At 38.7% G+C, this 13,603-nt stretch overlaps 1 protein-coding gene across 1 annotated transcript in view; it reads left to right on the top strand.

Moving 5' to 3' along the window:
* Positions 1-13,603, top strand: part of C4H1orf198 (chromosome 4 C1orf198 homolog) — a 51,702-nt gene that overhangs the window by 10,254 nt on the left and 27,845 nt on the right. Inside the window, exon 2 of the mRNA XM_044673386.1 lies at positions 9,571-9,621. Within this exon, the coding sequence (XP_044529321.1) occupies positions 9,571-9,621 (51 nt within the window). The remainder of the gene's footprint in view (positions 1-9,570; positions 9,622-13,603) is intronic.

Here is a 13,603-nt window from a genome sequence, read left to right as displayed (position 1 = left end):
TTTTTTTTTTTTTTTTTTTTTTTTTTTTTTTTTTTTTTTTTTGAGTTAGAAGGCTATTGCCATAGTCTAGAGCAGTGATGGGCAAACTACAGCCCGTGGGCCAGATGCGGCCCCCTGAAATGTCCTATCTGGCTACGTGACATTATTCCTAATCTGATGAATACGATGAGTAGGATACAATACAATGAAACTTCGAAAGAGTTGCCTTAGAAACAGACTGACAGATGAGCATTTCCTTTGTCCCCCTCTTTAAAAAATTTGCCTATCACTGGGCTAGAGAAGAGAAGAATTAAGGCTTGACAATATTTAGGAAGTTGGGGGAGGAGGCTTAGGAGGGGACAGAAGGAGTTCTATTTTAGACATTGTAAGTCTCATTGGAACGTCCAATTCAAGCTGTCCAAAAGGCATGACTATAGCTCAGGAGAGAGACCAAGGCTGAATATATAGATTTGGGAATCATCTGCAGAGAAGTGAATTGATCAGATCACCAACTGATGAAACGGAGTGAAAAGAGGGCCTAGGACAGAATTTTGGCTAACACCAAGAGTTAGTGGGCATGACTTGGATAAAGGACCAGCAAAGGAAATTGAGAAGGCATGTTTTGGCAAATGGGAGATGAATTAGGAGAGAGCAGTTTCATGAAAGCCAAGGGAGGAGAAGAATATACAGGAGGACAAAAATAATGAAGGATGGAGTTTTTTTAAAAGGATATTAGATTAGCCTAAAAAAAAAAAAGAATAAATAACTTCCTCAAAAACAGAATAAAAGTTAAGAAGAGTCAGTCTAAAAAGTGCTTATGTTTCTCAAACTATTTCCTCCCTTCTTTAATCACTGGGTCTGTTCTCTGATCTTTTCTTGACTGATAGGGGCAGTTTGGTTTTCAGCTGTGTCTTCATAGACTTGCTTTGATAACCACTTGATTCTTGGCCCATCTCTTTTTCTCAGGGAGGCTTTTGTACGAGGTCTCTTACGCACCAGGGAAGAAACCTTGTTGACTGTCCTCAGTGTAGATGTGGGAGTGGATATCTCCCCAGTGGCCTTGGCAACTATAAGCTTTATGAATTGAAACAGTTGCTACACTGAGGCCCCGTTTGACATTTTGAAAAAAGATGTTGGTTGGTGTTGGGTTCCCAGATAAGAGAGCAGTGTTAAAGGCTGTTGGCATTTCAGAGGAAAAGGTACTTTATGTGTAAGAGAAAGAGCAAGAGAGACAGAGAGAGTGTAACTGCCAGCCCATCTGGGTTTCCAGACAACTTCTGTTAGAGAAGCTGGCAGTGCCTTCCCTCCTTGTTGATCAGGCACCTCCTTGGCAGATTCTGTGCATCTCAAATCCTTCACATTTGCCTCTTTTTCTCATCTTCAACTTCTCTCTCAGCTCTCCCCAGAGTGATAAGAGGTACCGTGTCACCAAACTGTTAGGGCTGTGTGCTCCTGTTCCTTTATGCAATGGAGAAGTTATTTTCAGAGTGGCTTAGCTGTCTTCCTTTAACACGTATTCATGGTACATTTCTTTTATCTAGGGAAACTCGAATCTCCTGAGAGCATTCCAACAGCACCATAAAAAAATGGAACTTCATCCACTGTGGCAGCCAGGAGCTAAGTTGTTGTCAGATGCATTTGTCGCAGAAATTCAGTAGGATTTTGGTTCATTGGAAATTTCAGGTCTTGAGGGGTGTGTGTGTGTGTGTGTGTGTGTGTGTGTGTGTTTTCCAGGCAGTGCCATAGAGTGTATGTAATTGGCTAGAGAAGAGTGTGCTTGGCCGTATTCTGGTGTGCCTGCTGGTTCTGGTGGGATGCAAAAGAAAGATGCTATTGTATGAGAAAGCATTTGCCACTTTGAAATTCTGATGCCATTTGCACCCAACTGCTGGAAGAGCCTGTTCTCTTGTAAAAGCTTTTGTTGCTTGGTCCTGCAGCTGATGGCTGACATCAGATCCTACTTTGGTTTGGTGTGTGTGTATGTGTGTTTTAAAGTGCTGTATTATTTTTATGAGCACAGAATTGTAGAAATCTGAGGAATCCACCCCTTTATTCAGACTCTTGCAAGAGTGAACAAAAAACTACTGACTTGCCTTTGGGTTGGAGAAAGATGGAGTTCAGTGATCCTTCAAGCTTTGATGGAGCTGTGACTTTTGACTAATAAGAATTGATATTACTGACTTCTAAGACCAGCTGCCTCCCCAGGTCTTTGTGCAAACCTCACAGGATTTATGTCTGTTTTGTGGTATTTGAGAAGCTTAAAAATTATTTGCACTAAAAGTCTCAACTTAATCTTTGTAGGGGCTGAAGTGTTTAAAGTGCATAATTTCAATTTGGGAGGAAATTCATGTTTAAATAGCAGGAGGCCAGTAATATTGTACTCTACTCTTGTTTTGCCCTCCATGTAGCTGGTGACTAAGTTTGCTTATGGCCTTCATCAATCTATTTACCAGGTCAGTGGAATTTTACCATTCAAAGTAGAAGAATCAAGCTTCTTTTTAAACATAAATTCCCTTCCTTTAAAAACAATTTCAGTGAAATTTTTATTATAATTCCAGAGCTGATAAATACTATCAAATGTGAAGATCTTAGCCCTAAAGCTTTATATAGGCCTTTAAAGCTTACAAAGCATTTCTCTCCCAACAACCCAGCAAGGCAAGTAGTATTCTCACCATTTTACAGATGGTAATAATAAGAGCTAGCATTTATTTGAAGTTTACAAATATATTATTTGGTCTGCACGACAACCCTGCAGAGATATTATTATCCCCTTTTAAAGATGAGTAAACTGAGGCAGACAGAAGTTAAGTGATCTGCCCAGGATCACATAGCTAGTTAGTGTCAAAGGCTGGATTTGAAGACCTGTCTCCAATGTACTACCAGATGAAGAAATGGTAGCTCAGAGCATTTAAAGTGATTTGCTTAGATCTGGGATTTACGACTTTTTTTCTTAAACCCTTACCTTCGGTCTTAGTATCAGTTCTAAGTCAAAAGAATGGCAAGAGCTAGGCAATGGGGGTTAAGTGACTTAGCCAGGGTCACATAGCTAGGAAGTATCTGAGGCCAGATTCTAGCCTCCTCACTCCAGGTCTGGTGCTCTGTCCACTGTCCTACTTAGCTGCCCCTGGGACTTACTTAAACTTTGGCCTTTCTTTCAGTTTTCCTACCTGGCAAACTCATCCTGCTGCCTCGATACGACAAGGGAAAACTTGAAGAGTTAGGGATTCATAAACTCTTGGCGTTGGAGAGGACTTGAGAAGTCATTTAACCTGACTTTCTGCCTAATGTAGGAATGATTTCTAAAACATCTCAGTCTTTGCCTGAATGCTTCCAGTGATGGAAAAGTTGGTATCTTACAAAGTAGCCCATTTCCTTTCAAGAGGAGCAAAATATCTAACTTGAAAAATCATTTGAATCCAACTGGAATCTTATGGCAGAGGGGAAGGAAAGTAGCCAGTGTTCCCTTTGACTCATTAGAATTGTGAATGTAGGATCATATTTCCTGAACAACAGGAAACAAGAGATAAATGTATAGAGTTTGATATTGCAGAGAAAAGATGCTATGAGATTAGCTTGACATATAATGATACACATGAGAATTATACATGGAATAATTAATAAGCCATTCTTATCCAGGGCTGTAATTAGCATTACTTTGATATAGCCAAACAAAGGATTTATTTTTTATCTTTTTTTTTTTTGGCACTTTTAGAGGACATTTAAATATCCTCTACTTAGTTTCTCCCAGTACCATATACAACAACCCCTTCTTTTTTTATTCAATAGTAATTTTTATTATTATTCTTTGTTTTTATTTTTATTTTTTGTTTTTTTTAAAGATTTAAAGATTTTATCTTTTAGAAAAAATTTCCATGGTTACATGATTCATGTTTTTACTTTCCCCTTCACCCTCCCCTTAACCCCATCCCCCCCATATCCAACGCACATTTCCACTGGTTTTAACATGTGTCATCAATCAAGACTTATTTCCATATTATTGATAGTTACATTGGTGTGGTCGTTTTGAGTCTACATCCCTAATCATGTCCGCATCAACGCAACAACAACCCCTTCTTAAACACACTCATCGAAAGTCAGAAGTCCTACTTACTCTAACCTTTTTTGCTTATTTTAATCAAGAGGACCTTAAATAGCAAACCAACTACTCCTGGGGCTCTCCACCCCTACTCAGAAGATCTAGGAGCTGAAGGATATGAGGTCATAGAAGCTCCAAAACTCAAATCTGGCCTCAGACACTTCTTAGCTGTGTGACCCTGGGAAAGTCACCTCAGCCCCATTACGTAGCCTTTTCCACTCTTCTGCCTTAAAACCAATGCATAGTATTGATTCTAAGATGGAAGGTAAGGTTTAAAAAAAAAAAAAAAGAAAGACAAAAGAAGCTCCAAGGCTATGGCTGGTTATCCAGTCTGGTTGGAGAAGCTGCAGAGACAATGACTTGGAATGGGAAAGGATGAAATTCGAGTAAACTCTAGAGCCAGGGCTCCCAGCATTCTTGTATTGAAGGAAGAAAGAAGATAAAATTGGAGTGTGCAGGGTGGAATAGAGAACAGAAACTAGACAGTTTGGGGACTTCCTTTTTGTTTAAGCTGGAACCAATAGCTGTTCAGCAAACATACATACTATGATCCAGGTGCTTGTTCTAAATGTTGAGGATGCAAATAAAGTCGAAAATAGGGTCTTTTCCCTCCAGAAACTCACATTCTAAAGAAAGAGACAACATGTAACAAATAACTATATACATTTGACTAATGTTAATGAAGAACCTGGATGGTGAAATGGATACAACAATGGGTTTAGAATCAGGAAGACTCATCAGTCTGAGTTCAAATACTGACCTCAGATGCTTAACTTGCTGTGTGACCCTGGGCAATTCACTTAACCCTCTTTGCCTCAGTTTCCTCATTTGTAAAGTGATCTGGAAAAGGAAATGGCAAACTGCTCCAGCATCTTTGCTAAGAAAACCTCAAAATGGGGTCATGAAGAATTGGATGCAACTGAAATGACGCAACAACATCAAAAACATTTATTAAATGCCTACTAAAGGGGCAGCTAGGTGGCTTAATGGATAGAAAACCAAGCCTGGAGATGGGAGGTCCTGCGTTCAAGCTGGCTTCAGACTCTTCCTAGCTGTGTGACCTTGGGCAAATCACTTAACCCCAACTGCCTAGCCCTTATTGCTCTTTTGTCTTGGAATGGATACTTAGTACTGATTCTAAGACAAAAGATAAAGGCTTTTAAAAAAATGCCTACTATGTGCCAGACAGTGGGCTAAATGCTGGACATATGAAGAAAGGTAGAAGGTAGTCCCTGATCCGAAAGAGCAGTATAAAGTAAATAGAAGGTAATGTCAGAGGGAAGGCCCTGGGTGAAGGGTTGAGGAGTGAACAGGGTAGTCATCCTGCAGAATATGAGATTTCAGCTCAGAGACCAAAAAAGCTAGAAGGTAGGGTTAGGAGAGGGAATATTTGTGGCATGGAGGACAAGCAAGGAAGGTGCATGAAGTTAGGAGATGGAATATCATCTCTGAAGCTTTGGAATCTTAAATCTGTGACCAAGAGAAGCCACTGTTCACCTCAGAAATATTCTTCTTCTTCCATCAGGGATGGGAATAGGTGTCTAGAACTCTAGGATATGAAATGCATTCACAATAACATGAAAATGACTAATACTGGGACAGTTTTTGATGTGATGACTAAGGGAGGGAGAATAAGAGGTACTTGATTCCTGAAACGGGAAGAAATAGAGATGAGAATAACAGCCATTTAAAAAAATATTATTAGTGTATAGTATAGGGTCAGTTAAGTGGCTTAGAATCAGGAAGACTCATTTTCATAAGTTCAAATCCTGAGCAAGTCATTTAATTCTGTTTGCTTCAGTTTCCTTGTCTGTAAAATGGACTGGAGAAGGAAATACCAAACCACTCCAGTATCTTTACCAAGAAAACCCCCAAATGGGGTCACAGAGAGTCAGACATAGTAAAACAACAACAGTAACAAAAAGCATAGTATAACCTCCCTCTTTCTGTCTTGTATAGAATACTTTTTGTAACCCTTAATTCTTTGCAGAGGCTTGATTGAATCTAAGTCCTCTGAATCCTTAAGCCTGCAAATGAAGCCTATAGCTAGCAACAAATCGTTTGGAGTATGTGGGGGAAATATGGTGCCATGGACTTTCTCCCAGATTCCCTAAGCCAGTAAGGCATATCATCTGTTTTCCAGGCTGGGGCAGTGATGATTAAGAGGATGAATGGCAGCCAAACTGTTCAGTCTCATCATTGAGTTTTCTGGGTCAGATGCTACCAATCTCTGGCCATCATTTTCCCTCAAGCCTTGATTTTTCCCAAAACAGATGGTACTGCCATTCTTCAGAGTGTTATTTTACTTTCCCAAAGTTCAGGAATCTAGATGGGTAGAATCCAGAATGCACAACAGACTTAAGGTTCCATGACTAGAAGATCCAGGCTTTTCAGAAGGATACTTCCTCTCTCTAAATAAAACAGAAAAAAAAATTTCTTGCTCCAAAATATCTATCCTTATTCTTTTTGATTCAGCTAACATTTCTTAAGCATCCATTATGCATAATCATTCAACAAGCATTTATTTTTATATTTAAAAAGGTATGTACAGATGCACCTTCTGTGATGAACTTTTAGTGAGACCATGGATGAAAAAGGCACGGAATGATCGGGCATGGATGGGTTGCAATCTGCATTGCTGGAGGGAATCTATTTGAGCATATATATGCCCACCTCATCCATAACTGCCTATTCTGTCCAAGTCTTGTCTGTGGCCTTCCAAAAGACAAATTTACTACAAGGGGTTCACCTATATGTACCCTTGTAAACATGTTTTTAATTTTTAAAATTAAATTAAAAAAAATTAAAACCCTTATCTTCTGTCTTGGAGTAAATATTGTGTATTGGTTCCAAGGCAGAAGAGTGGTAAGGGTAGGCAATGGAGGTTAAGTGACTTGCCCAGGATCACACAGCTAGGAAGTGTCTGAGGCCAGATTTGAACCTAGGACCTCCCATCTCTGGCTCTTAGTCCACTGAGCCCCTAAATATATTTTTTAAGTACTTATTGACTTACACAAGTCATACACAATAGATACTTTTAATAAATGTTAGTTGAATTGGAAAAGATGAGAATATACATTTTGAAACAATTTTTTCTATTTCTCATGTTTCTTTCAGAGGGAGAGTTTTCTGGATTGTGTGTGTGTGTGTGTTTATATGTGTGTGTATGTATATGAGGAAGAGAGAGAGAGAATGGCACTGTGTCAAGGGTCAAGGACTAAGAATATTAAGATAAAAGACAATCCTTGCTCTGAAGGTGCTTATAGTTGAACAGCAAAGGACTTGGGAGGGAGATTGGTACATTAATAAGAAATGATTCACAGATGAGTTCCACACAAAATGCTATAAGAATCAGAGAAGGCAGAAATCACTTTTATTTTGGGGGCAAGACAGAGACAGAAAGTGATGCTATTTCATAGATAATGTGGTACCTAAGTTTGTCCTTGAAGGAAGAGAGGTACTTCAATATAAAAAGATGAGGTGGATGCTGTTCTTTAATGGGAGATGGAGTATGCAAATACCTGGAGATGAGAGAGAGCAAAAAAAGACTCTTAACTTCTTAGTCCTCTTGAGATGGTGGGGAGTAATATGAGTTGAAGCTAAAATGGTAGTGTGGAGCCAAATTATAAAGGGCCTCAAATGCTGGAATCATGAGTTTATATTTTATTTTTTATAAAATGGAGTTGAGTTTTTTTGTTACTTTGTTTTTTGTTTTTTTTAGTAGAGGAGAGACATGATCAGTTTATGTTAGAAGATTACTTAGTGGTATGAAGGATGGGTTAGAAGGAGAACTTGTCTAAAAGTTATTAATAATTACTTACATTTATCTAACGTATTAACCTTTTCTAGATGTCTTCATCACAACCATGTGAAGTAGATTGTACAAATATCATCTTTCTCATTTTACTGATAAGGAAACATACTGAGAGGTTAAAAGACTTGCAGATGATCCCAGAGGAAATAAACAATTGAAATGGGATTCAAACTCAAGTTTGGAATTCAAACACTGACCCCATATCCAACACTCTTACTCTCATTCTGTACACTATCGCACAAAACCAAAAAGGACAGAGGAGAGCTGTTTTGAGGGTAGAATTAACAGGATTTGACCAATGATTGACTGGATGCCAGAGAAGAAATTAAGATAACTTTGAGATTAGGAGCCTGAGTGAGTGAAGGGATGATCAACAACAATTTCATAAAAAGTTGAAATAAGAGCAAGTTTTGGTGGGGGGGAAGATGGAGAATTGAATTTCATATGTGTTTATTTTGAGTTTCTGGGAGGTATAGGTAGAATAGTAGACAGAGCTGCTGGACCTAGAGTTAGAAAGACTTGTCTTCCTGAGTTCAAATCTGATTTCAGACACTAGCCATGTGGCCTTGGGAAAGTCACTTACTCCAGTTTGCTTCAAATTTCTCATCTGTAAAATGAGCTGGAGAAAGAAATGGTCAAGCATCCCAGTTTCTTTGCCCAGAAGACACCAAATGGGATCACAAAGAATTTTGCGTGACTGTAAGAGTTAAACAACAGCAATGGGTAGATTCATAAAGGAGCTTTAGGAGAGGTTGCAAGTGGAGACACAGATTTGGTAATCACTTGCATAGAGGTGACTAATTGAAACAATGGGAGTGGGTGAAGTCACCCAAGGATAGTGTAAGGAGAGACAGAAGGGCCCAGGGTGGGACTGATTAGGGAGGAGGGGGAAAACTTCCACATTTAGAAGTGATAAGGAAGTCATTACTATCCTTAGAGGAAACTTTCAATCCTGGAAGGCAAGAGTATGGACTATTTATTAAAGAAATATGGCAATGAAGGGGACAATATAGATGGGAGAATAGCATGAAATATCAAAGAAATGCCTTTTGAGGAGAAAAAGAACCTTATTTTTCCTGTGTCCTGCTCAGGGAAGCTAGTGGTACAATGGAGAGAGCACTGAACTTGGAATCAGGACAACTCTTCTTATGAGTTCAAATCTAACCTTAGACATTAACTGTGTGGCCCTGGCCAAGTCACTTAACTCTGCTTCAGTTTCCTCATCTGTCAAATGATCTGAAGAAGTAAATGGCAAACCAACTCCAGTGTCTTTGCCATGAAAACCCCATATGAACAGGACCAACCAACAAAATGTCCTGCTTAGCAGTTGCCTTGAGGCATTAGCCACAGTTACACCAGAAAAGACCACTAAAGAGTTCAAGACCCCAAAGCAGTAACCAGGATTACTTCTGTATCTTTAGATGATGCTGGTGAAAATGTATTCAAAGGACCTCATGGAGACCACATTAAATTTAACTTGTAATAGAGATTTGCAGTGTAACATATAATCTTCTTTATATTTGGAAATGTTGATTTTTTAATTTTTTGTCAAATTCATAATAAAAACAAAAGAATTTTTAAAAATAATGTAATAGGAAGAGGTGTTAATGCCTGGATGATGGGTTTGGGTTTTGTAAGCCTGAGTTTGGATTTCATGCTTACTCTTGAATTTTTATTTTAGGATATAACTTGGCAGGATGAACACTCTGCCCCTTTCTCCTGGGAAACAAGGGTAAGTTGGATTAAGATTTATTTTTACTTTTTAAAAGGATTGAGTAATTACATGTCTCTCTTTTGATGGCCTTAGAGGGTGGTAGGACTGCTAGCCAGCCTACGGTTGACATGCTCATTGTTTGCTGAAAAGAAAAGGAAGGGTGAGGGAACTGTTAGGAGTTGGGAAACTATTATGGTGTGGTTTGGAGGCTTTTTAAAAAGCACACTGGAGAGGAAAGCAATAGTTAATATGATCAGACTAATTATATTCTATTGACTAGGGCAATAATCTGTCCTGGGTACAAGGGAACAGAGCACATGAGATTGCTGGGTGTGCTTCTCCTCCTCACATCTAAGCACTCAGTTAACATTCCCCATTTCTGGCCTCCAGGAACATAAAATTCAGAGAAAGGAAGGGCCTCTGTGAACAAGAGTCTCTGGATCCATGCTTTAATATTTTATCATGATCCAAATTAAGATGTCTGAGAAGAGTCACATCTTGGAGAGATTTTTCTTTTTAATAATGCCATTTTACATATATTTTTTAAAGTAAAAGCTTAGGAATAAGTATAGTATACTTAACATTTGGAGAGAAATTTTAGTGTGTTTCAAGACTAGTAACTGGCGGCTCCTTTGGTTTACGATCTCTGGAGGAGAGGAATTCAATTCATCAGATATTGAGTACCTAATGTGTGCCAGACCCAGAGAGAGGAAATTCAAAAGAATCGCTGGGTTTTTTAGTTTTGTAAAAGTATACAATGTTTTTCTTCCCTTTGGGGAATAATTTCATAATGTGGATACTGTGGTTATAAGGATTCAAGCCTTCCTGGAGTCAGCCAGTCAGGAAGCATTTAACACCTACCGTGTGTGGGGCACCATGCTCAGCTGGGAAGACAAAGAAGGAGAACAGATTAGCCCTTGTTCTCAGGGAGCTCACAGCCTAACTGGGGAGACAACTTGCAAGCTACTGTGTAGAAACTACTTTGCTCTCAAACATATAGGGAAAATTGGGAACAATCTTAAAGGGAAAGCAGTAGAATCAAGGAGAATCAGGAAAGACTTCTACAAGTAGGGATTTTGGAATCAAAGGGAGATGCAGAACCACATCTAGTTAGAATTTAAATGTGTGAGGAAGGACCGTGGGCAAAGGCCCTCTGTTCTTATGGAATTGATTCTTCCTCTGTCTTTTAGGTTCAGAATTATATTTATCTCTTGCTTAGGGTTGGGTTGCCCTAGAAAACATCTGTTCCTTGCCTCAATGACTAGTAGGATGGCAGTCTGTCTTTCCAGAGGTGAATGGTAGTGATAGCTCTGTTAAAACCTTGACTCCTTTATTTTTAATGAAGTCACTAGTCCAAATCGAGCACAGGACTTATTCATAGGTTGCTAGAGCTAGAAAGGACCTCAAGAGCCATTAAGTTCAATTCCCTAATTTTTCAGATGAGGAAACTGAGACCCAGGAAAGTTCAGTTATTTGTGTAAGGTCACACGGCCATTACTCATCAAAGGCAGATTTAGACACAAGTCCTGTATTTCCAGAGCCTTTGTTCTTTCCACTGCACCAAGCTACCTGGAAGTTTTATTTGCTGTTCTGAAATCCTGTGAATCTACTCAGCTTGCTAAATGGTTGTTAGAGATGAGTGCAAAATACAAGGACAGTAAGAGCATGCTCTGAGAAAATGGGATTTTTTAAAAGTGCTTCTAAGTATATCTGGGCTTTGAACCCTGTTCCTCAAGATAAGACTTTATAAGTGATGGGCTCCCAATTGGCTTTTTGAATAAAGAGATCTGGATTTTTAACCAATATCAAATTGTTTGCCTTCTCAATGAAAGGGTAAAGGTGGGAGTGGGGGGAGAGAGTGAGAGAGAGAGAGAGAGAGAAGAATTTGGAACTCAAAAAATTTAAAAACTAATGTTAAAAATTGTGTTAATGTGTAATTGGAAAAAAAAAATCTTTTTTAAAAGAGAAACCTGGATTTTAATCCCAGCTTTGCCTTTGACTTCTTACTTGATCCTGATTGACTTCTTACTTGATCCTGAGGCAAGTTACTTTACTTTTTTCTTCACTATAAGATGAGAGAGGATATCTCTGAGGTCATTTCAGCTTTTAAAAAAGTGCTCATAATCTGTTTTTTTGTTAAAAAAAGCCTGTCTTGGAAAGGCCTTTGAAATTGGGAGACAAAAGAGACCTACCATCTGTTGCTTTGTTTCTCCTTGTACTCTAATGGGACCATAGAATTCATGGGATCAATTAATGTTTGGAGTCTCAAAAAAGATCTTGGCTGGTGAATGATGTGGGCATTTTATTCCCTTGGGCCTATGACCTCACAGGAGCACTTAGTATTGTGTTCTACTTGGTAATTGCCAAATCCTTGGTTTCCCCTGGGTATTTTAGGGGGACAGATCTAAATACATTGAGTAGTTAAACATTCCCAAGTTAAACATTCCCATTGACATGAGGTCTGTAGTTCAATTTTTATATGCATTCTTATATTGCAGTCATTTCTTGGGCAGTTTTTAATTACAATTTAATTGTTAACCATTAGGATTGTCATTACCTGGGGTTTTGTGTCTTATGTTGTCACCCATGGTCCTTAGCCTGAATTCCAGCACCAGAAGTGTACAAAGATCTGGATTTAGGAGCTCTGAAGCCATGGGTAAATCACCTAACTTCTCTCAACTCCAGTTTCCTTATTTTTAAAATAGTGATGAAAATAATCCATACCTTAGTGGGGCAGAGGATTTTGTGGGAATGAGATTACATTAATTCAAGTGCTTTACAAATCTTCAAGTGCTATGTAAATGTCAGTTATTACTATTTTCCCATAAGGGTACCAGATGGATTAAGCATAATATGTAGCACAGAACTGAAAACATGGCAGACACTAAGAAAATACTTAGCAAGGAAAAGGCCCAAGTATCAGATGTTCCTGGATGAATATGAATAATTAAGATTATTTTATACTGTGACATTACCCTTTATTGGCTTTTCCTGGTGACTTTGAAGGGTTATGCAGCAATGAATACCATAATAAAGTACTCTCTAGAAAGTGTTCAAATCTGGCTTCCAAATCTTTACTAGCCATGTGACCTTGGGCAAATCATTTAATCCTATTTGTCTCAGTTTCCTCATCTGTAAAGTGAGCTGGAGAAGGAAATGGCAAACCACTCCAGTTATCTTTGCCAGGAAACCCCAAATGGGGTCATGAAGAGTTAGATACAGTGAAAAATGACTGTACAGTGACAACAAAGATGACAAATATAACATGCTGGGTTGATAGCCCTTCACCTCCATTATCTCATTTGACTTTAGGACAACCCTGCGAAGTAGACAGCATCCGTATCTCCATTTTTTCAGATGACAATACTGAGGCTCTAGTCAAGTGACTTGCCTTTGATCACATTAAGTGGTAGAGGCAGAACCTGAATCCCAGGTCTGCTGACTTTACATCCACAGCTCTTTCTACTACTCCATGTTTATCTGATCCAGAAATTAAATTGTACATTTTTTTTAAACCTTACCTTCTGCCTTCGTATCAGTCCTAAGAGAGAAGAGCAGCAAGGACTTGGTAATCAGGGTTAAGTGATTTTCCCAAGGTCACACAGCTAGGAAATATCTAGGTCAAATTTGAACCCAGAACCTCCTGACTCCAGGGCTGATACTCTATCCATTGTGCTACCTAACTGCCCCCTTTACATAATTTTATTAAACACCTATGGAACACACAGGGAATATGAAGACCAAACTAAAACAGTTCTTGCTCTGAGGGAACTTATATCTTCCAGGGAGGATGTATATAGGTAACAAACATGTATTTAGCTATATAGATAAGTAAAAACAAAGTTTACAGAATATTTGCTGATTGAATGAATTCAGATAAATATATCCATTCCTGGATATGATCTCCTTCTGACAAGCATTCTTTCCTCTACCTTTAATAAGTGACTTAGGAATTTATTGATGCTCTCAAGAAAAATCTCTCTCTCTCTCTCTCTCTCTC

Source organism: Gracilinanus agilis, chromosome 4 (assembly GCF_016433145.1).
Source record: "Gracilinanus agilis isolate LMUSP501 chromosome 4, AgileGrace, whole genome shotgun sequence".
In the NCBI taxonomy this organism is placed as follows: Eukaryota; Metazoa; Chordata; class Mammalia; order Didelphimorphia; family Didelphidae; genus Gracilinanus; species Gracilinanus agilis.
The sequence above is the reverse complement of the archived record's forward strand: the minus strand, read 5'-3'. Positions and strand labels throughout refer to the sequence as shown.